Here is a 24,634-nt window from a genome sequence, read left to right as displayed (position 1 = left end):
ATTGAAAAGGACCCCAGCATCCCATGTTTGTCAGAATGAGGGTCGGGTGGTCAAAATGTGTGATCTTCCTGATTGTGTTGTTTCTCCTTGACAGTGGGAACCGTTCCTCATATAACTAGCCACCACCTCGCCCTGACTGGATCATTTATGCTGCAGTGATGCTGGCAATAAAACAACATTCACCACTCATGTTGAATAGCGAGAATAGTTTCATTTAAGTTCCTCATTTCCCACCTACATTTCTATACTGCACAGAATTCTGGGTAGCATTGCAACAAGAGGCGACTAACAGGATCAGGTGTCAGACTCACTGACTTGGTTGATGCATGTCATCGTATCCCAATTGCGTAGATGGATGTTCATGATGTCTATCACTGTATCGTCTGGTCTAGACTCGATTATTTACAGATCTCCGGCATATGGCTGGATTATTGCTCTGGCGTTAAACAACAAACAAACAAACAGCAATGTAACAGGATTGGTAGGCAAACTGCAGATTCTAACACACCCTGTCGCTAAGAAGCCAATTTGAGATAACTGGTATCAAACATGTATGTGAGATGGTATTCCAGGTCCGTGATTGACTATTTCATTGAGATGACCTAAGGTCGGATTATGATGGACAACTTTCCTGAATGTTTCTTGTACTTCTGTTGAAACTTTATCTTTGTAGAGTTCTAAATAAATGTTCATGATCTCACAAGGTATGAATAGTACTCCGACAACTTGTGACAGTTTGTTATGCATTAATACGCTGCTGCGGTCATGAGAACAGACAAACTATGCAATTACAGAGTGAGTAAGAGTGAGTAAGAAACAGATTACTGCAGTTGTGCCTTTCATATACAATGTATCTTTCAACTTTAAGATAAGTGGTATCTGACAAGACACTCATGTAGCAATCTCTATATCTATACATAAGTTCAGAGACAAATAAGCATAGGCTTGCTTAGAGTGTAATTATTTCCACCTGTTCTGTTGCTGCTTCCGTTCGACATGATTAACAGAGCCTTGAAGTAGATGGCATTCTGAATACAGCAGAATAATGTGCCCCTAACACTATGACCCTAAGGGCTTAACTCTATGGATTCATTATCAGAATGTCACATTCTGCAGACACTGATACTTTTCCCCTTTTGACGAATGCTTTGTCTCTCAAAATGTATAAACAAGCAACTACATCTAGATTGAAAAGGAGCCTTAGTGACATGGTAGTTTTGCTCCATGGAGGATACAGCATTACAGTAAGGGCTAGGTGAAAGGGAAAAAAATATGGTTCGTGACTGTGGGGCTTGATCCACCTTTGACAAACAGGCAGATAGGTTGGTGTTGTGCTGATATAATTGCGAGAATATGGTCAGGTTTTGGAGCTAGGATTGCCGTGATGCTGAGCTGGTAGAAGCAGGAGCGATAGAGCTTGGGATTACGGGAGGGAGGAGAGAGTCAGGCTGTTTCATGTCCACCTCCATTAACCTGAGAGCTGTATTGTGTTTTCTGAGATAATTCAATAACTATGGAAATGAGCTTTTGAAGCCCACATAGTATGAGTGGTTATATGCGGAATCTGCCATATGCCATGACTGTTTCAGTATTCAATGTGAAAGAAATTGTGAACCTTATGTTCGTGTCAGTGTCTTCGGAAAATATTTATTTAAATATAACGATTGAGGAAAAGTAGTCCTCACCATCTGAACCGCAGTTTGTTTTATGATATTTACTAAGAGATAAGTTTGTAATTTTACTGATGTAATTTGCTTTGACTGTTTAGTTATTTTGCAATAATCTCAACATTTTTAGTAACAATGAATATGGATATGAAATGATTAATTAACCAAGTTAACAAGAAAACGTACAACATGATGCCAATCAAGGGGTGGTCGGGTAGCCAAGTGGTTAAAGCGTTTGCTTGTCACGAATACCTGATTCCCGACATGGGTACAATGTGTGAAGCCCATTTCTGATGTAACCCACTGTGATATTGCTGGAATATTGCTAAAAGAGGCATAAAACCATACTAACTCACTTACTAATGCCAATAAAAAAGTTGAAAGTGTTGATACCTTTAGCATGGTATACTAAATTATGTGTTTACAAATACCTTAATTAGATGAAGTAAGATACTCTAACCAAGTATAGATTTTCTCTGTATTGAGGAGTTACCATCATAGTTCCAGTCACTTTGAGATCTTTGCGTAGCATTATTTTACTCAAAACAATCGGTCCTCCATGAATGTTAAAAAATATTGAGAGATCTTGTAAAAATGTCCGATGGTCAAACTCACCATCGACATACTGGCCCTGTAAGACAATGCAGTAGGCTGTTCAGAGTTGTGTCCCTTAACTGTCCCAGGATCCAAAGGTCATGGTTTCAAACTTTAGAAAAACCCTTGTATGTTCTTTGCTCCCTCGGCACCAATTCTGTGCTAAATGGTTTCACCTTGGTGATTAACATCTCCGACCTATGCCACTTTCCTCCCACATAACGCTGAACTCCATGATATAACTGAAAGAGTGTACAACAAGTTGAAATGACCCTCCATCTCTTGATTCACTGACTGTGATTTGTCAAGGTGTTTAGTCCAGACGCTAATATTTACAGGCCGCTTTCATACAGCTCAAATATTGCTGAGTGCGGCATTAGGCAACAAACAAACAAAAACTATAAATGAACCTGTTGAAATGACCCTCCATCTCTTGATTCACTGACTGTGTGATTTGTCAAGGTGCTTAGTCCAGATGCTATTATTTACAGACCGCTTTCATATAGCTTAAATATTGCTGAGTGCGGCATTAGGCAACAAACAAACAAAAACTATAAATGAACCTGTTGAAATGACCCTCCATCTCTTGATTCACTGACTGTGTGATTTGTCAAGGTGCTTAGTCCAGATGCTATTATTTACAGTCCGCTTTCATATAGCTCAAATATTGCTGAGTGCTGCATTAGACAACAAACAAACAAAAACTATAAATGAACCTGTTGAAATGACTATCGGACTCATGAGTCAGTGACTTTGTTTGTCAGGGTGCTTTATGAGGGGAAGGAGAAGGTCCTACAGGGGTGTGAGGTGGTCCACACGACCGCCTTCGGTCACCCTGCCAACGTCAACAACAGCAGCAACAACAGGACGTACATCACATTCCGTCGCGCATCCAATGCTGCATCCAGTGATACCTTGGCTGTCATGGATATATGTGTCATTCTCATCAATAAGGTTGGTTCATTGTTCTTTCTGACTTCATTTTACGCAAAACTGAATTCTAATTATATGATTGTATTATGTAACCTTTTTGTTTTGAATGTTTCACATGCATGCATGAAGGACGTTTCTTGCCTTAACCTGTTAACTGGTACACTGTCGGCAGTGACTAAAGGAATGATAAGAATCCTGTCGGGGTCCATGTAGGAAGCAAAGGCACTGTAAGTCCCCATGGTCTCTAGTATGGTGATCTTCCTTTAGTTACTGATGATCTCTAGCCCATTTTTTATTGTGTTGTTAACTCATTCTGTCTGCTTTTAAATGTTCCTCAACTAGTGATATTCTAGTATTCGTACTGTCCTTCGGTTTTTATCAAGACTAAGTATATGTATAACTTCTTGTCACGTTATGGCTGAAATATTGCCAATGTGACGTTAAAAATTAACTCACGCACTTAACTCACTCCTTTTGATAACAAAGTGGAGTGGGTGGTCTTTGATAATTGTTCATCTTGGGAACTGTGCGCACCAGGCATCAAATACAGGCAAGCCTTGTTGTGTGAAACCCATGGGGACCAGGAAAAATGTACAAGTTACCTAGGAATCAAAACAAGTGAAGTTCAGAAAAACAAACATATCATGAGAGATGTACAAACAGTATTCAGCTCACTTCTTTGATGTAAGGGACCGCCTCAGTAGTCTAGTGGTAGAGCGTCTGCCTGGAGAGCGGAAGGTCGGGGTTCGATCCCCAGCCATGTCATACCAAAAGAGAAGATGGCACTTATTGTTACCCTGCCTGGCACTCATCATTGAGGGACTAAAACAAGGACTGGTCGGCTCGGAGTCAGTTTACTGTGTCTGGGTGGGGTATTCATGTCAAACTTGTGGCATGGTATCTCAGTGGGCTGGCACTATAAAATCAGCTTAGTCCAGACTAGAGCGCACGCCAGCATGCATCGCCCAATGAGTTCGAGACAACCAGGAATTTGACACATACAGTTTGACAGATCTGAGTATAAATAATGATAAATGTAGGAGAAATTTGCAGGGACCGGAAAGTGAGTTAAAGACAGCTGGGAATTTGATACATTCTTGTTCGACACAACAATGTTTGACTGTACATTAATCACATGGTTCTTTTGTTGCAGGGTGAAGATCCTCCTTTAGCATTCAACAGAATCAACAAGAACTTGAACAAAGGAATGGTGAGTCACACAGAAGACCTCATATAGCTGACTATGTATAGGCCAGTAGGAGGTCCTGGAGAATTGACAGAGAACAGTCTCTGGTTATACCATGACACCAACAGAGGTAGATGGACACATAAGTCGCACATTGTGGAGTCAATAGATTCTGTTGATTACACCCATTGCATTTGTCAAGGTGTGACAAGAATCAAATATATCTCCCAGTGTACAGAGAAGATTGAATCTATGGATGTTTGTTGCCTTGAAGGCAGACATTAAGTGAAGATAGTACACATTATCCCAGTCAATGTCTGTGCTTGTGTTTTAATTTGCATGTCTCTATCTGTTAGGGTATTGTTGTACAGTGCTGACCATAGGTAAATACAAGATGTATGTGATCTGTATATCTCTTATCTCTTGTGTGACCGGTCACAGTCGGAAAAGGTCTCCATTATCCTTATTGTTAGAGCTTATTAAAATGAGGATCGGATGGTTGTTATGTCTGATCTGATTTTACCCTGACACTGCAGATCATGCATTGTTCTTGCTGTCAGCCACAGGTTTGTGTGACACAGATTATTTACCGGAAATGTTGCTGGAATATTACCAAGTATAGCACAAGCAACACTGCGCACTAGTGAATCATCAGCACTTTGAAATAAACTCATTTGTAGTCAATATCAGCACTACACATGCGTTTTTGATGTCCAAAGTATCATGGAGATACACAATATGCACTTGCTGTTTCATGATCTAACAGGATCCCTTGTTACATCTTACTGTGGATGTTGGTTACCTGTATATTGTAAAGTACGATAAGTTGTTACTGTATCACTCGGTGTATATGTGGTATGTTTCACATGTTGTGTCAGGTGACAGTGTATGTTTCACATGTTGTGTCAGGTCACAGTGTATGTTTCACATGTTGTGTCGTGTCACAGTGTATGTTTCACATGTTGTGTCAGGTCACAGTGTATGTTTCACATGTTGTCAGGTCACAGTGTATGTTTCACATGTTGTGTCAGGTCACAGTGTATGTTTCACATGTTGTGTCAGGTCACAGTGTATGTTTCACATGTTGTCAGGTCACAGTGTATGTTTCACATGTTGTGTCAGGTCACAGTGTATGTTTCACATGTGGTGTCAGGTCACAGTGTATGTTTCACATGTTGTGTCAGGTCACAGTGTATGTTTCACATGTTGTGTCAGGTCACAGTGTATGTTTCACATGTTGTCAGGTCACAGTGTATGTTTCACATGTTGTCAGGTCACAGTGTATGTTTCACATGTTGTCAGGTCACAGTGTATGTTTCACATGTGGTGTCAGGTCACAGTGTATGTTTCACATGTTCTGTAGGTCATGGTGTATGTTTCACATGTTGTGTCAGGTCACAGTGTATGTTTCACATGTTCTATCAGGTCACAGTGTATGTTTCACATGTTCTGTAGGTCATGGTGTATGTTTCACATGTTGTGTCAGGTCACAGTGTATGTTTCACATGTTGTGTCAGGTCACAGTGTATGTTTCACATGTTGTCAGGTCACAGTGTATGTTTCACATGTTGTCAGGTCACAGTGTATGTTTCACATGTTGTGTCAGGTCACAGTGTATGTTTCACATGTTGTCAGGTCACAGTGTATGTTTCACATGTTGTCAGGTCACAGTGTATGTTTCACATGTTGTGTCAGGTCACAGTGTATGTTTCACATGTTGTGTCAGGTCACAGTGTATGTTTCACATGTTGTGTCAGGTCACAGTGTATGTTTCACATGTTGTGTCAGGTCACAGTGTATGTTTCACATGTTGTGTCAGGTCACAGTGTATGTTTCACATGTTGTCAGGTCACAGTGTATGTTTCACATGTTGTGTCAGGTCACAGTGTATGTTTCACATGTGGTGTCAGGTCACAGTGTATGTTTCACATGTTGTGTCAGGTCACAGTGTATGTTTCACATGTGGTGTCAGGTCACAGTGTATGTTTCACATGTTCTGTAGGTCATGGTGTATGTTTCACATGTTGTGTCAGGTCACAGTGTATGTTTCACATGTTCTATCAGGTCACAGTGTATGTTTCACATGTTGTGTCAGGTCACAGTGTATGTTTCACATGTTCTATCAGGTCACAGTGTATGTTTCACATGTTGTGTCAGGTCACAGTGTATGTTTCACATGCTCTGTCAGGTCACAGTACGTTTCACATGTTCTGTCAGTCATGGTGTATATCTCACATGTTCTGTCGACCCGTGAAAATCCAGGGTAGAATAGTTCTTCAGCAACCCATGCTTGACGTAAAAGGCGACTATGCTTGTCGTAAAAGGCAACTAACAGGATTAGGTTGTCAGGCTCGCTGATTTGGTTGATGCATGTCATCGTATCCCAATTGTGTGGATCGATGCTCATGATGTCAATCACTGGATTGTCTGGTCCAGACTCGGATTATTTACAGACCGCCATCATATAGCTGGAATATTGCTGAGTGCGGCGTTAAACAACAAACACAAGTTCTGTCATGTCACAGTGTTTCACATGTTCTGTCAATCCACAGTGTTTGTTCTGTCAGGTCAGTGAATATGTTTCACATGTTTTGACGTGTCATTTTGGTGTGTTTCACATGTTCTGTCAGGTCTGTGTATATGTTTCACGTGTTTTGACCCTGTCATAGTGATGTTTCACATGTTCTATCATGTCAGTGTATATGTTTCACTTGTTTTGACGGGTCAGTGTATATGTTTCACGTGTTCTGTCAGGTCACAGTGTGTTTCACATGTTTTGACGGGTCACTGTGTATGTTTCACTTGTTTTGACGGGTCAGTGTATATGTTTCACGTGTTCTGTCAGGTCACAGTGTGTTTCATGTGTTTTGACGGGTCACTGTGTATGTTTCACTTGTTTTGACGGGTCAGTGTATATGTTTCAAGTGTTCTGTCAGGTCACAGTGTGTTTCACGTGTTTTGACGGGTCACTGTGTTTGTTTCAGGTGGGCTCAGATGTATTTCTCTGCTACAAGAAAGCTATGAACAAAGTGGATCTCCTTGCTTACAAACCAGGTAAATAAAAGAAAGAAAACTAAACAAACGCCCATCATGGCCCATGTGGTATCGGGCTTTTCTCTTTAAATATCTTACAATTTGATATGATGCATGTCTCTGATTGAAGCTTGTGTTGTGATACATTGTATCTTTGGGAATCAAACAATTTACAAGAATCAAAAGGGTCAGGTATTAGACTGAAAGTATTTGTGACCCCATCGACACTGCATTTCATGTAGAAATTCTGTTAAACTCAACCCACTCGGTCACACATCCATAACAATTGCAACAAATACAGGTGTAATTAACGATTGCAACAAATACAGGTGTAATTAACGATTGCAACAAATATGGGTGAAATTAACAATTGCAACAAATATGGGTGAAATTAATAATTGCAACAAATATGGGTGAAATTAACAATTGCAACAAATATGGGTGAAATTAACAATTGCAACAAATATGGGTGAAATTAATAATTGCAACAAATATGGGTGAAATTAACAATTGCAACAAATATGGGTGAAATTAATAATTGCAACAAATACGGGTGTAATTAACAATTGCAACAAATACGGGTGTAATTAACAATTGCAACAAATACGGGTGTAATTAACAATTGCAACAAATATGGGTGAAATTAATAATTGCAACAAATACGGGTGTAATTAACAATTGCAACAAATATGGGTGAAATTAATAATTGCAACAAATACGGGTGTAATTAACAATTGCAACAAATATGGGTGAAATTAATAATTGCAACAAATACGGGTGTAATTAACAATTGCAACAAATATGGGTGAAATTAATAATTGCAACAAATATGGGTGTAATTTCCATCAACCCCTGGGGGATCCAGGATAGAGTAGGCCCTGAGCTCCCTGTGGCTGAGTGCACAGGTGACTAACGTGGACCTGGTAGTCAGACTGTGATTGGCTGACTTTGTGTCAACCTGCCCTGATGGCATGGATCTTTGCTCATGTTTTCGGACACTGGTTTGCCTAATTCAGACTCTGGTTGTTTACAAACCTTCTTTGAGAGGCCTTTAGAAGTTGGAGTCCTAAATAAGGATAAGATATATGGATGAACAACTTCTATATTACAATTAGGATCGACGGTTCGGTGTAGGTTCTAACATCCTTACTATTTACAAATTGTCATGATTTAGCTGGAATATTGCTGCATTTTCCAACGTCACTCACACACAGCACATCAATTTGCATGGGGTGTATGGCATAGTGACTACCTTTGAAAAAGAAATTAAACGTGAACATCAAAGCTTGAACATATGACAGTCCACAAAAGAAATTTCGAAACTGGACAACATTCAACATGGAAACCAACCAGTAGTTAAATTGCTTATATTGTTGTCCTGTGTATGTAACCATACCCAGTCTCATTCATACAGAGGGAACGCACCATGTCGTCTCTTGTAATAGGTTTGTGATATATATTGTCCCTCTTACCCCGTATATCATTACACCTCTAATGGAAGTGTCCATGATGTTTATCACATCAGCATCAGTAACAAAGGTAGGTCAGTGACGAAGAACCCACACAATTAATAATTGCTGTTATGGGGACACTATTTGGGTCTCCCATCATGTAATAATACTAGGAGCCTGTATGTCTAAACAACTCGCTTCGTCTGTTTGCTTGCAGGCATCATTGACAGGTATCCGATGTATGACCAGGACACATATCAACTGCCAGAGCAGGTGCCCATGTTCTGCCTGCCTATGGGAGCCACCATTGAGTGCTGGCCAGCCAATGCCCAGCACCCCCTGCCTGTGTTTTCCACCTTCATCTTGACCATACCAAATGGGGAGAAGGTGAGGGTCTGCATAGCTGTGCTACATGTCGGCAGTCAAATTAGAAATTTTCTTCCTTGATTTGGAATTTGGAAAAAGTCCAAATATATTAGTACAGTTATCTCTTTATTTTTTTAGGATGACCAAATGGATACAATATGTAAGGTCAGTTATTTTGGTCTCCCATTGTGAGTCCTTTGCCTGTGTTTGTCTAATGCCATTTGTGCTTTTCTCCCACATTAGGTTGGTGTAGCTGAAATACTGGCTAAAGTGGTGAAAAACTAAATTTCAAATAGATTTAATTTCATCATGTTCATATGTTAAAGAGTTCTTTCTGGCCTAAGTGTACAATTCAATGGCTTAATCATTTTGTGGAGACTGATTGTGAATGTGTGTCCATTTGTGAATGCTATTGTCAGCATGGCTGCTTTTCCACTTCCATGTGTATAACTCTGAAGGTTAAATGTCTGTTTCTGTCTATCAAATTGATCACAGGATATGACCTAACCTGTCTTAAAAACTGCCACAATTACTTATCTCCAGGTGTGCTGAATCTTGCAGGAATATCTACCTGATTTGATGCTGTACTGATGATAAACGAAAGGAACATACAAATTAGTGCTGTTTGATCTTCACTGCTGAATCATATTTACTGCTGATTGATATTTACTGCTGTGTTCAGTAAATATTATTACCTTCAACTAATAATCAAGATTTTTCAGGATACCTGCAATATTTCATACCAAACACCTGCTACCCTGTGTGGACATTCCCTTATTTTTGCCATGGATATATAATACAAACCCAAGTTGTATGTGAGGTATGTGTTGTAGGTTTTTGGGGCAGCTGTTACATTTTACGAAGAGTACCATGAAGATAAACTCTCTGATCTCCAAATGCGTCACTTGGGTCTGAAGAACAAACATATCCGGGAGCAGTACCGCATCCTCAAGACAGTCCATGCCAACAAGAGCATCTGTTTGCTGTCTCGCTGGCCATTCTTCGATGCTTTCAAGAAGTTCCTGTCCTACCTGTACAAGATCTCTATCACAGGCCCCCACACCGTGCCCATAGAAAGGTAAAGGGACTTAAGGCAATTGTGATTGTTGTTTAACACTCAGCAACTTCAGGAAATAATACATGGAACAGTAATGATGAATAGTTGATGCAAAAAAAAACTTGAAACTGTCTGGGTGGTGTTATTGTTTTCTACGTATTGAAGGGGCGGTTGGGTAGCCTAGTGGTTAAAGCGTTCGCTTGTCACGCCCAAGACCCGGGTTCGATTCCCGACATGTGTACAATATGTGAAGCCCATTTCTGGTGTCCCCCGCCGTGATATTGCTGGAATATTGCTAAAAGCCGCGTAAAAACAAACTCACTCACTCACTACATATTGAAACATTATTAAAATATATTTAAGAATCAGCTGAGGAAGCTTTCAGTGCAGTTAGATGAAATCACAATGAGACTCATTTGTTCAGTGGTAGAAAAGAATTAGATTTTTTTTTAAATATAAAGGATAATAGCAGTTTTAGAAAGTGTTGAAGATTCCTGTTGGTCTTCTATCATGTCTATTCCACTGGAATGGTTGTATTGTTGGTGTTGTTTCAGACACATCTCCCACTTCATGTATGACGTCCCCTATCCCTCCCCACAGAGGCCTCGCATTCTGGTACAGGTAGGTACTTCAACCTGGCTTCATTGCTTTGTCAGTTGAGAAAAGATTCATGTCACTCCTGAAAGCAAATGTATGTACAGTGGGTTTCGTTGAGCACTGACAGAGAGTAGGAAAGATTGAAATGATCAATAATGGAAAATGTGTTGAATAATTGATATATTTCATATTGTCTATGTAATAAAATGTTGTATTCAATTCCAGTTAAACCATGAAGCTTTGTCACTCTGTATGCCCGAGGACTCGCCACTCCCACAGAGGTAAGCTTAGCCTTGCTCCAAGGCTGTACTGAAAGAAAAGTCCATGGATGTGTAGTTATTCGGCGTAAAACCATACTCACTCACTCACTCACTCACTCTAAGCACTACAGTTTAAGACCCAAAATTTACACGTTTTGTTTTTTACAGAAAACAGGAGTGCAGAAGGGGCGTATAATTGCCAAGTATTTATAATTAAAAACTTTTCGGTTTCATCGTCATTTGAACTAAGTTTTTGCACTACTGCTTGATATCTGAAATAGATTTAACTTGCTATGTATGGTTTTAATAAACACCCCCACTGTCACTTTTCTAAGCGAATACGGTATTCTTCTAAGAGGACAGTGACATGAGTGTTGTGTTTGTTGACTGTTTCAGTGGTGCGTCTTTCATCACGCTGCTGAAGAACATGGGGCCGGAGAACTGCATGAGCATCCTGGGATACATCCTGCTGGAGCACAAGATCCTCATCCACTCCCTCCGCCCCGCTGTCCTCACGGGCGTCGCAGAGGCTGTGTCAACTGTAAGTCACACCATGCTCAGCCTTAGAAAGTCATTATTTGTAAAAGTTAGTTCAGAGGACTAGTGTATACTTTAATTCACTTGTCCACAGAGTTTGTAGCTAGTCCTGCTTGGACAAGACAACAGTGTTTACTGTGCTTACATTTTCAATCAGTTTTGTTCAGTTCCAATTTGTAGGAATCTTGAAGTATTCAGAACTGGTTCTGAATATAGCCCTCAAGTGTAGTCAGTACTCAGTCCTTTGTTTGTTGTTTAACACCTCACTCAGCAATATTGCAGCTATATGACAGCGGTCTGTAAATAATCAAGCCTTGACCAAGCAATCCAGTGATTGATATCAAGAGCATCAATCTACACAATTGGAATACGATGACATTCATCAACCAAGTCAGCAAGTCTGACCACCTGATCTTGTTAGTCACCTCTTACGACAAGGATAGTCGCCTTATATGGCAAGCATGGGTTTGCTGAAGCCCTTTTCTACCCCGGATCTTCACGGGTCAAGTAGTCAAATAATTATCTCAGGCTAGTGGACTAGCATGCAGGCTTCATGCTTCATGCTCCAACAGAAAAGATAAAGCATCTATGTTAACATTATATGAAGGCTCTGAAAAGTTGTGTATGTATAATAAAAAAGTTGTAATCCATAAGTTCTCACCAAGAGTTTTTTGTTACCAATCAGTAGGTTAATTGTATTTATTTATGTTTCAGATGATCTTCCCTTTCCACTGGCAGTGTCCATACATCCCCCTCTGCCCCCTGGGCCTGTCAGAGGTGCTTAGTGCCCCCTGTCCATTCATCGTAGGTACGTATCTCCCACACCCTCAATATGGCCACCCTCACTCAGTGTCCATACATACCCCTGGCCGGTCAGAGGTGCTTAGTGCCCCCTGTCAATTCATCGTAGGTACGTATCTCCCATGCCCTCAACATGGCCACCCTCATTCAGTGTCCATACATACCCGCGGCCGGTCAGAGGTGCTTAGTGCCCCCTGTCCATTCATCGTAGGTACGTATCTCCCATGCCCTCAACATGGCCACCCTCGCTCAGTGTCCATACATACCCCCGGCCGGTCAGAGGTGCTTAGTGCCCCCTGTCCATTCATCGTAGGTACGTATCTCCCATGCCCTCAACATGGCCACCCTCGCTCAGTGTCCATACATACCCTTGGCCTGTCAGAGGTGCTTAGTGCCCCCTGTCCATTCATGGTAGGTACGTATCTCCCATGCCCTCAATATGGCCACCCTCACTCAGTGTCCATACATACCCCCGGACGGTCAGAGGTGATTAGTGCCCCCTGTCCATTCATCGTAGGTACGTATTTACCACACTTTAGTACCGAGGTGCCACTTTATGTATGTTTACTGGATTGTTGAATGTAAATGTCTTTAATGTTTGGTCAATTTTGAGTATTCTCTTAATTATAAGAATGTTGTGTTGTTCATGAGGTAAATTATGTTATTCATTGTGTTTCTTGTGTACTACAGGAATAGATTCTCGGTACTTTGACCTCTACGATCCCCCATCTGATGTCATCTGTGTTGACCTTGACACCAACAGAATATGGATGTGAGTAAACATGTGTTCGACAGTTACAGCGATTTTTGATAAATAAAGCCCATCCCAGGTTTCATTTATTTCTGCGTGTTTTAAAGGTGTACAAATAACGTTGTTGGTGGGGCCTTTGCTTCTGAAGCCTGTGAAGAGACCAACTGATTTCCCTCCTAAATGTATCTGCCTGTATGATGTTCAATAATTGACATACCCACTATGATGAAAGCTTTCTCTAACCCAGTACATTGTTTTCGTAGGCCGGAAGACAGAAAGACGTTAAACTACAAACTGCTTCCTAAGGTGAGATTTGCTGAGCTTAAGACGACTTGTACTACTCAATGGGCCCACTAATTTTAGTTCGTTATAACCAAAGTTTGTTACGCTCATATATATATTTATATAAGCATATATAGAGCAAATAGACGGGATAAAAAAATCAGTTTGTTTTATCCGTCAGTTCGTTATAAGCGTGTTTGTTATGAACGTAGTTTACTGTATATATGAAAATGTTCTTGACTAGATGTTTCATATCATAATGTCTTTATGTTTCTATAGGATGTATTGTAATTTATGAAGACATACTACTGGTATAAATTCCAGAGACTAATCATTTATTAAAACAGTTACAATGGGCTTAAAAAGGTTCCAAAAGTTTAGGATACATACTTGAATTTGAGAATTTGAGCTAATTTAATTGCTGAAATTCTGCAAGACACACATGCATTTCTTCAAAATGGACTTTAATTGACTATTGATGCTGCAGTTACTTTTTAACTTACCTACTTTGACAAAGCATTTTACCCTCCTATTTGTACATTGTTATTATTATGAGGATGACTGTAGGAAGGTAAGACTAACATCTAGTCTCTGAAATGAATATATCGTACAGAAAAAACACTTGTTCAGTTATCTTAATAAAAATATAATAAAAGGGAGCCCAGTGACCCTGATACTGCAGTAATCTAGCCTTGCCAAACATTATAGACTTGCATGGGCTGTATTTGATATATATTTGTTTCAGGGTCTGTAAGACAGACTATAGGAAAGTGGATGCTTTTATTAAATGGTGATGGCACATTTACGTATCAGCAATGTTTGACGTAATAAGTTTTGGACAATGACAACAAATGCAGTTTCTTGAAGTGTGATGTGTTTGGAGACATTGAGTAAGATGATCATCAGCCTTGATTTTCTCGCTGAACTTCTACCTGCTGTTCCAGAAAGCGGCACGGGTCCTGTTGGAGACGCTCCACAGTCTGTTTGACGTGATCACGCTGCACCCAGACCAGGCTCACACCACTGACGAGGTGTCTCTGGAAATGGCTCCCATTGATCACGACTTTAAGTGGAAGAAGAAAGAGGTATGCCTTTATATTGTTAGATGGCTTGGGTTAAAGGTGACAATGTACAGAATCTGTTGGAAGTTAGTACCGTATTCGTCATAATAAGCGCCCCGCTCTAATAAGCGCCCATGGCGATATTTGCTAATATATTGGCTAGTGAACAATCCCAATTAGCACCCTTCCGATTGATTAATGTACACAAGACATATTTATTCGTGTATAATACACACTCGTGTGTTGTATGCACCCTTAATTATGGGCAATTAAATTCTCGAAAATATATCTATCGTGTATAATACACACACATTCTTCTTTTATATCATTTCAGGCTGTCAGCATAAACCACAAAATTTACAATCTTTTAACTCTGTCTTTTCTCTCACCAAATGAATATTCTAATAAGAGCCCCCTATTTCTAATTTTGAGAGCACCCTGGGCGCTTATTACGTTGAATACGGTATTATTGGAGAGAATTTGGAATGTGTGCAAATTGACATTTTTGTGAGTTCTAATGTACCTTGTGTCTTTTGATATTGATGAGTGTTGATATATTTGATGTCCAAAGACACAAGGGTAAGATTCTATTTATCATCTATGACAGTAATAACCCTGAGTGTAAAGAGTACAGATATTAGCAATATCTCCTTTGAGATATTACCCCTTGATCTCACCCAAGAGATATCTCCATGGAAACAAGTTCGAGATGATCAATATTGTATTTTATTAATCTGAAATTCCTGATAGAACATAGCAGATAGTGAGATTCTTAAAAACAGCATCAACTGGCCATTAGGGTCAGTTGACTAAAACATATAGCCAGCCCTCAACATTTGACTAGCCAACAGGGTCTTATGTACAAATCAAATGTTCTTTCTGGTGCTATTTGCTCATCTGAGGAAGGCAAGTCTTGAATATTATGCAATAATAGTAACTACTACCTACAATCATATGAGTATAGGCCATTGACTGGTTCCTTGGGCCACTGACATTAAATTTAACTTTTACAAATAGTTGTCCCTGTGCTACCTGTTGGACCAGCTGTTCAGTTGATGCCTTGAATATTACACTAATTCCTCCAAATACCCTACTGTTGTTTGATTATAAACACAGAAGTCCTCTTCCCTGTCTGCTATATCCATAATCAGTCGTATGGATAATAGTCTTCCACTGCCCAGTGGTCATGGAATATTACACATGTCTGTGTGATTGTAGATGCAGATGGAGCTGCAGATACAGGAAGCCTTTCTGCGGTTTATGGCATGTTTGCTCAAAGACTACAAGAACTACCTCAACCCTATCCTGAACAAGCCCACCCTCTCGGCCACCGACGCATCCTGCCTCTTTGACATGCAGAGTGAGTATGTCCCACTGTCACACACAAACTTGCTGCAGATGTAATTAGTTAGGAAGAAGCCTCACCGTTCATTACTACAGATGAATGGAATTTGTGGTTCTTGTGTTTGATGCTTATTGTCTAGATCATCGTCTCTCCCCCCACTACCCCCTTTAAATAGGTCAGATAGATATCTATTCAAAAATAATTTTCTTCAAGCAACTGTTCTGCTGATAGCTAGCACAAATTTCCACATGTTTATCACCTTCCATGTATGGATTTCTGTCATGAACACCTTGCACCATGACTGGAATATCGGCTTTATTTAGTTTAGGCCACACATTTTTTATTTTTCATTTCATGGGCTGACCACCCCTACTGAAAAGCAGCTGGAAAAGAAATAAATTAAACCTTAAAATATTTATTTTTATTATGTCTCCCGCTAGTAATATAGACCCACATACACAATCTAAAGTGTTATATATAAATTCCATGAAACCAGCTGCAATTCTAATTCGATGACATAATGACTTTCATATAAATAAATAAATAAATGATTGACATAGCTATAAGTTTTTAGTTTTATTTCAACTGACTTTGTGTGCAAAAGCTGGAATAAATCTGTGAAACATGAATTTAAAAAAGTGTGGCCTTAGGTCATTTTAAGCAGATATTTATTGTGTAATGAGAACTTTCCTGACTCTTTGTCTACACTTGTGTATATTCCAGACTTCCAGAAGAGTCGAGACAAAGCCTATGCCAAGTTCTTCCATCAGATGATGAAAACACAGATGTTCTTCCGATTCATCGAAGAGAGGTCCTTCGTGTCTGACAAAGATGCCAGCCTTACTTTCTTTGATGAATGTGCTGAGAAGGTGAATTTGATTATTTTCTTTGATATGCATTTTGAAGTTTGGATGACAGGAGTCAAAAGGGATCATTGGATGGATTGAAACATTTATCTATGTTGAGTAACCTCAAGGAAATGTGTTGACCATTAAAAATGTTCAATTTGAAGAGCATGTGTTTCTCACATCATATATATATTGTAGCCGGGGATTGGGCTCCTGGATAGGATAGTATGGGAAGGGCCAAGTACTCTAAGGCACCACCTGTTTCTCTGCAGAGTTGTCTCTCTTAGTCCTGCCAGGATCCCTTTGGGTAGAAACCCGGATTTGCCACAAGCTGTCAGCTCCTCCCAATACTCATGGGCTTTGTCGAAATTCTGAATGTAAACATGACTTGCATGTGTTTGGAATTTCCTCCAACATTAGGCTGTCAGACAGTGATATATTTCTAATAGTTTGTGTTAGTCCTAACTGACTCATGTATGTACTACAGGTTGTCGAGACCAGTGGTGATCCGAAGCTGATAGAAATTGAAAGTTCTCACACAAGGTAATGTAATGTTTACATGTTCATTAATACTTGTCTATTTCTTTTCATTAACTTATACAACTGACCTGTTACTTGATTAGCATTAATGTCCACATTTAGGGAGAGATTTCCATGTGAGGTTAATTTGAAAGTGTTATTATGTAGTAAAGCAAATATGTATTTAGCGAGAGAAAACAGAAAAGTATTTTGCATTAAAGTTTAACACTTTTTCGCGCTTGCTAATGAAGGGATAATTGCTTTGATGAACTATCAATATTATGGCAATAAATATGGGTTTATTGTGCTTCAGTGAACGTACAGTGTTCATCATGCCTCCGGAACCAGTTGGTTTACCTGAGGGTGTCAAGTACAGGTAAGTCTTGTGCCTTTGTAAATCACTCTAAAGCGCTCTTGTGCAGGCAGTACATCTGGATAAGTAGGGCTATATAAATGTTGAATTTAATTTAATTATGTTGTTTGGTTTGTCTGCACCTTATCCGTGCTCACCAAAGTGGTAAACGTCTACGAGTTGCATCACTTAGGACTTTCTTCCAGCATTAAGCATCCCGTCGTGATGTAACTGGAATACTGTTCAAAGTGGCATAAAGCCAAACTCACTGACTCACTTGTAAATCACAACAATGCATGTATCTGAGCAGGTTATCAGGCTAAGTTCTTTACCTTATATATGGTGTGTTGGCCGACCTGGGATATAGGCCGTAACGCTAACATTGGGATCACTACCAAATGATCTGTCTTGATATGAATATGATTTCTGGTGTTGGACAACGTCCTTGTTTTTGTTTTGGATATTGAGAGATACGGTAGATACTGTGGATGTGATGGGCCGTACATGCCTGCTAGGACTCTTGTCTTTGATGCATGCATGCAGGGGTTGTAAAAATACCTTTCAGATACATCTGTGTACTTTTTGTCACACAATACAGTAAACTACGGTTATAACGAACTCAAAGGGACTACTAATTTTAGTTCGTTATAACTGTAGTTCGTTATAAGCATATATACAGCATAACTACAGCAAATAGTTGGGACTAAAAAGTAAGTTTGTTATATCCGTCAGTTCGTTTTAAGCGTGTTCGTTTTAACCGTGGTTTACTGTATTGTGTGTGTGCTGAAACAAATGAATTGTAAATATATACAACATGCTCGCCCAATGCCATTGCACTTCCCGTCAGAGCTGTAACTTGGAATACAACCTTGATGGTTTTCTCTGACTTGGGGACCTTCGTGTTCCTCCTTCCTAATGTGTTTGTTGGGTAAAGTTTGTTCTCATGGAATCTGTATGGTCTCGTTTAATCATAGACATAGAAAGAGGTTCTTAAGTGTTAATGAATGTTCAGTTTGGGTTATGTTGGATTTTGAACTTAGTGTGAAGATGGTTAGCCAGTGCATCAGATAAATTAAAGACAAAGTTACTTAATTTTGGCATCATTTTCAGTAGATATTAGTCTTAGAATATGGACTTGTATATGCTGATGTTTCTAGACCAGAAGAAATGTTACAAGATTCAGTCAAAGTTGGTGGTTGCAAATGTGTCACTACTTAATGATCCTCAAGATACACAGTGAAAGAAGTGCCATAGCTGGCAGATTAGGGATTTTGTAGATCACAGGCTCTATGGATGCTCAAAATGACAATAATGTTTCAAGATTTCTGTGTGTTGTTCCTGATCACAATGCTGAAGTCTACACTTATTTGAAGCCTTTTAATCTTCCCGGAGAGCATCTTCAGCACATTTTGTTGAGTCCTACACTACCCACTCTATTCCCACACAGATACAATTTAGAAGCCTATTTCTTGTGTCCCCAGACATGATATTGATGTAATAATGCTTGAAGTGGCAGTGGAACACTTCTTAATCTTGGCCTTGTTACTATAATGTATTACCCATTTGGACATGGGTTTTCCGTATGTGACCATCGAAAAGCCAATCTCAGAGTTGAGCTGAGGTATTAACTTGATCCTTGAAATCTGTATCAAAATTATATGTCTGGTACATAAGCTGGACTACCTACCAACCTCCCTATATCTGCTCGTCATCATTCGTCATCGGAAATAGATTATGAACAAATCTGTTTTGAATTACACAAGTTAATCCTTTTGTTACACCATCTGGTAATAAAAGTGTTGTATATTTGGACTTATTTTTTGTAATCTATTTTATTATTCCAAATGTCATTCAATAGTGTTCACCTTAATTTCCCCGAAAATTGTCTTTCCCTCTGATACTTACAACTTCCGTCTATCCTGTTCCATAGGGTCCGCTTTACCACATACCATGATAGCACCAACTCACTTAATTCACAACAACCTAGATCATATTACCACTAGTGACGCCTTGAAACGAAAAAGAAAGTTAACAAATAATGTACACATATGTCATAACTGCCATACTTTAGCTTGTTTAAAGTCATTTTTGTTGTAGTTTGATATTATATGTCAACATATTGTTTTTGTGATGGAAATAGTATAGCTAGGCCGCGCGAAACTTCAATGGTGACTGGTCAAATTATTTCATACATAAAATGTAGTTTCCGATATTATTTTTTCTGGCCATTGCATCAAAATTCATTCCCGTTTTATTATTGGGTATGTTTTTACTTTGTCACCAGTTGATTGGCAGAAAACATGTACAGCTGATCGCTATTTCCGGCTTAGTTTAGGCAAATACACACAGTAATCTTAATCCCTGCATATAAAACAATGCCTGGCATAACAAGAAATACAGTTGAAATGTTAAATCGTCATGTCTAGTGATGTTTTATTGCAAGTTTCACATTTTCATTGACAAAGTGTGTTATGGCTTTGTTCACTTGAAGCGATATGTTTTTTACTAACAGAAGAATAGTTTGATGAAAGTGTAACCTTTACGTAGACTGACCCCTTTCAACAGAATCTTTTTTCTTGTCTAAATTCTGCTCATCTACAGACATAAACAGTAGGTGAAATTATTGTCAGTAATTCTCCCTAAGCCTTATTATGTCATACAGATTGGCTTCCTCTTCCCAATTGTACCGTTCTTTCCACTGTAGAGGCCCATTGGTCTTAGGACTGTAACATATTTTTCCCCCACCCCAACATTTTATGTGACATTTCATCAAGGCCTCATGACCCACCTCCATACATGTAAAAATAAATAAATCAAAACCACACAATGGATTTTCTAATTTGCAATTTGATTCTTTTAAAATAATAAGACTGCGCCATATTTTTTTAATTTCTCCCTCTCTCCTACACACTCCCCCCCCCCCCCCCCCCTTTTCACTCCCCTATAGTTTTGGTTAAATCCCTCTTTCTCTGTGTCATTTTTTATTTCGGGACAAACAACGATATCAGTGTTAAACTGCTGTATGTGGTATGGTAGTTGGCTAGCACTATATTCTTTCTTGTAAGTAGATTATTCAGGTTTGACAGCACTAGCTCAATGGATCAAGAGTTTTACAACATATGGAGATTAAACTACTTTATCTAGAAACACTTGCTTAGGGATGAACCCTGTGTTAATGCTGTTCAGTATTTGTTCAAACTTTCATAGTCCAGCTTGTCATACTTTTAAGTAAGAATGGCACATGGGCATAATTCTTGCATGAGGAAATCCACAGCTGTTGCCTCGCCATCTTAACATGCCAAGGTGCAGCATCAGTGGAGGCTTTTGTGAACAAAGTGCTGATCTATGTGTAAAACACATTCAGTTTTTTAGACACTTGTAGATTCATGGGCTATGCAGCCCTCGCGTGATACCTGTCAGGTTTGAACACTTGCTTCTGAAATCAGTCTTAGATGTAGAAGGGAGGTAATTCATGTGGACATCTTCAAGCTCGGCCTGGGCACAGTCACAGGACTGAAACTCATCAGTGGTAATAAAACGTTTCATAAGTTGAAAATCATGTGCATTCCATCAGTCTGAGGTCTATTAAGAAGCTGATAACATCTCTTTCTCATTTTCTTAATTGCCTAAGCAAAAGGGGAAAAAATCTGCAACAAAGACTGCAAGGATGTAGTTGTATGTTCCCAGTGGGGAGTGTGTGGGGCAGGCAGAATTCCTTGTTATTGCACGACTAGAGATAACGAGTCCATCCCAAGTCATAAGCTCACCGTAATTGAGGTTCTCTGTAATCAATTCTGACATTTGACTGGTGTAATAGGATTATTGGGGGGACCATGTCATAAATTGATTTATCAATTTCCTGTTGAATGGAGATGCAGCTGAAATAGGTCTGGGTAATTTAAGTCCCTCAGGGGAGCTTTTTGTGCGTTGGTGTTTACTTGGCCATGCCAGACGTCCATCCCTTTGCTTTTCTTGCAGCCTCTTCTGAGTGTGGAGCCCTGATTTACTTTCCACATAAATAACATTTGTGTGTGCTAAAGAAAATGAAAGGTTTTTTTTCCGGAGTGGTAGGAGAGCTCCATGGCACAATGCAATCAGGAATCATTTTATTACAATTCTGTCTATTTTATGCTACATTGTCCAGTAATGGATTGCACTGGAGTAAAAAAAATAAATGCTCTCTATCGGATGTTATATTCTCTGCTTTGACTTCATTTCCTATAGGTCAGGATGTTCATAATTAATGTTCACTATCTTGATAATAGATCTATATAAACATCACAAAAATGTAGTTACGAGAATCAGTATGGATAAGTTATTAAGCAAATCTTTTTGGATCAATACTTCAGACCAGACATTACATAGTGATTTCTATATATATACTGATGGAAATGAAAAATGGAATACTTAGTTTTAGACAGTGGAATGATAGGCTATCATGGGTTCCCAGCCCTGTCGACCAAATACGTGTTGGAAACAATGCACACAAACACTTCTCAACATTTGATTCTGACGTGTTGAATTTGTATGCATGCTATTTCCAATGTGCTGACAGTAAAGCTATTTCCCTCTGTTTTTCATTGTTCCAATATTCATTTCAATCAGTATGTATCACATTCGCTAACTAGCATGTTACACAATGTGACCTTGCAAGATATGTGTCAGTGTTCCATTGTATTAAGGCTTATGCTGTTAAGGCTTTACAACTGGCTTATCTGGTTTGGACTCATTATAGTCTGGAAGTTAATTTAAATTTTTTCTCATGAATCGCACGAACTATAGGCCACAATAATATTATTAGCTTAATGCGTTGTAAAACAAATGTTCTAGCACAGTATATAAACAATATAAAGAAATATAAAAATTGTGATAAGTTATCTAAACATTAAATATTACTATTATTTGAATTGTTTTGGAATGCATAATGGAAATGTTATTGACGTGACACAAGTGACATGATTCATGAGGAAGCAACAAACCCTGCAGTTTGTGGGCATATTTTGGGCTGTATCCTGTGTCAAGAATACGCTTGTTCAGAATGACCGAGATAGGTGAATCTGGCTGTAACCCGTAAGATGGAAGCTTGGAACATTAAGAAGCCTTGAAGTTGATAGTGCTTGTATTCCAGGAATGTTTTATGAGCTGGTGATAAGTGTAAACGGCATGGTGATAGGTAATGTGACTACACTGACATTATAACATGACCTGTTGCTCCAAGTAGAGCATCTGTGTGGAGCTTGGGCCAACAGAGGTGCTCCCTACACCTCTCTATCACATGCTGCACTGTGAGGAGTTTTTGTGAAGCTCCTCACAGTGATAGCCCATTCGCACAGCTCTCTATACTATCCCTGCCACCAGCAAAACTTGCAACTGTGATAAGTGTCCACAACCATGCTTTGAGTTGAACTCACTGACTGTTATTTTTACACACAAGTGATGACTTTTGTGATGCCGAATACTTTTCTCCAAGCTAAATATATTGTTTGTTTGCCAGTTTGAATTTCTATTTCATTTCAATTAACTGTCATGTAATTAGTGTATTGAGAATGCAATTGGGATGTTGGTTGCTTTTACGATAGTCTTCAATACTGAACCAATCTGACATAACAGTAGTTGTGAAAGAGTAAATCACTCACAGGTTTCAGGGGGCATGGGTGGCCCAGTCGTCTAAGTTGCCACGATTTGCTGTGAAGAGTTGCGTTCCTTCGACATGCCAGAAACCTATAATTGTGGGTTCGAATCCTGGTTCGCCCCGATTATGTTTCTAGGTTTGTCAGCACCATACCCGTGCTTGTGGGTTTCACCGAAGTGGTAAACATCCGAGACCTGCATCACTTCAGGCTTTTGTCCCACATTAAGCTGACACGCCGTGATATAACTGGAATACTGTGTAGCAGCATTCTCCAAGAAATACAAAAAAAATATTAATGGCACTACATTTTGGGTTAGAGAGAAAATGTTTTTGTAAAAGCCGCTTGCACACTGGTGGCAGAGATGATACTGGAAGGGTAATGGAGGTGTCATGTGTCATGAAGGAGCAAAGAGCTGGGGCCAACAGTGTGCTCCCTACACCTCTCTACCACATGCAGCACTGTGAGGAGCTTCTGTTGGGCTTGAGGGATGCAAGTGCTCTCTACACCTCTCTACCACATGCATCACTGTGAGGAGCTTCTGTATTGGGCTTGGGCCAGCAGGGGTGCAGGTGCTCTCTACGCCTCTCTACCACATGCAGCACTGTGAGGAGCTTCTGTTGGGCTTGGGGGTGCAGGTGCTCTCTACGCCTCTCTACCACATGCAGCATGATGCTAGTGCATTGTTTATCATCCACAAGCCACAGCATTCATGTTGGGCATACTTTGTTTATCAACAGAGCACCATTTATCTCCTGGGAGAACATGACTTGATGTGTTTTGATTGTGTGCTCCCATTAAGATCGGGAGTGGTTTTGTAGTGGTGTATACATTTAGAAGTGTTCTGGATTGGGCTGGCTGAAGGTGTGCAGTTTGTACTGCAAAGTGTTCTCATAAGCTTCGTACGATCAAGTCAATAAAACTGTTAAGTGGTGATGAATCAGGTTGCAGGTTGTACTGAGTTCTATATAATCTTTGGTATGAACAATGTAAAAAATGAAAACATACGATTTAAGAGAGATTCACGAGTTTTGGTTTTGATTTCATCAATAGTAATAATTGTGTTCTAACTGTTATAAAGTCTATTGGCTGTTCATTGTGTGAAGACAGGGAACCATAACCCATGCCCAACATGTACCTGTTCCTTTTTGTAGGTTTTCCATTTGTCTGTGTCAGTCATCCCCTCAGTCTTGTCCAACATAAATCTTTTTACTCAATGTATTATGTCCAGGATACGATGGCAGCTGAACTTTTCAAAGAAATATTCATATGATCTTTAATTCTTGTAAAAATTAAGTTATATAAGAACTGACATTTAGCCCGAAAGAGCTTTTTTTAAAAAACAAATCATTTTCCATTCAACC

The 24,634-nt window shown here is 39.4% G+C and overlaps 1 protein-coding gene across 5 annotated transcripts in view; it reads left to right on the top strand.

The window, feature by feature from the left end:
* The window catches only part of LOC124136659 (C-myc promoter-binding protein-like), an 85,222-nt gene that overhangs the window by 40,756 nt on the left and 19,832 nt on the right, over nt 1-24,634 (top strand). For 4 of the 5 annotated variants that reach the window (XM_048402734.1, XM_048402812.1, XM_048402681.1 and 1 more), the window contains exons 4-20: nt 3,026-3,215; nt 4,348-4,404; nt 7,365-7,434; nt 9,082-9,251; nt 9,369-9,395; nt 10,064-10,308; nt 10,842-10,908; nt 11,110-11,165; nt 11,541-11,685; nt 12,396-12,489; nt 13,173-13,254; nt 13,497-13,539; nt 14,460-14,600; nt 15,795-15,936; nt 16,645-16,790; nt 17,257-17,312; nt 17,602-17,664. In XM_048402734.1, the coding sequence (XP_048258691.1) occupies nt 3,026-3,215; nt 4,348-4,404; nt 7,365-7,434; nt 9,082-9,251; nt 9,369-9,395; nt 10,064-10,308; nt 10,842-10,908; nt 11,110-11,165; nt 11,541-11,685; nt 12,396-12,489; nt 13,173-13,254; nt 13,497-13,539; nt 14,460-14,600; nt 15,795-15,936; nt 16,645-16,790; nt 17,257-17,312; nt 17,602-17,664 (1,794 nt within the window). The remainder of the gene's footprint in view (nt 1-3,025; nt 3,216-4,347; nt 4,405-7,364; nt 7,435-9,081; nt 9,252-9,368; nt 9,396-10,063; nt 10,309-10,841; nt 10,909-11,109; nt 11,166-11,540; nt 11,686-12,395; nt 12,490-13,172; nt 13,255-13,496; nt 13,540-14,459; nt 14,601-15,794; nt 15,937-16,644; nt 16,791-17,256; nt 17,313-17,601; nt 17,665-24,634) is intronic. The other variant, XM_048402776.1, reaches the window with a different exon arrangement.

This window comes from Haliotis rufescens, unplaced genomic scaffold (genome assembly GCF_023055435.1).
Source record: "Haliotis rufescens isolate VD_foot unplaced genomic scaffold, xgHalRufe1.0.p SCAF_1, whole genome shotgun sequence".
In the NCBI taxonomy this organism is placed as follows: Eukaryota; Metazoa; Mollusca; class Gastropoda; order Lepetellida; family Haliotidae; genus Haliotis; species Haliotis rufescens.
Note: the sequence above shows the minus strand (reverse complement) of the source record. Positions and strands in the feature narration are given on the sequence as shown.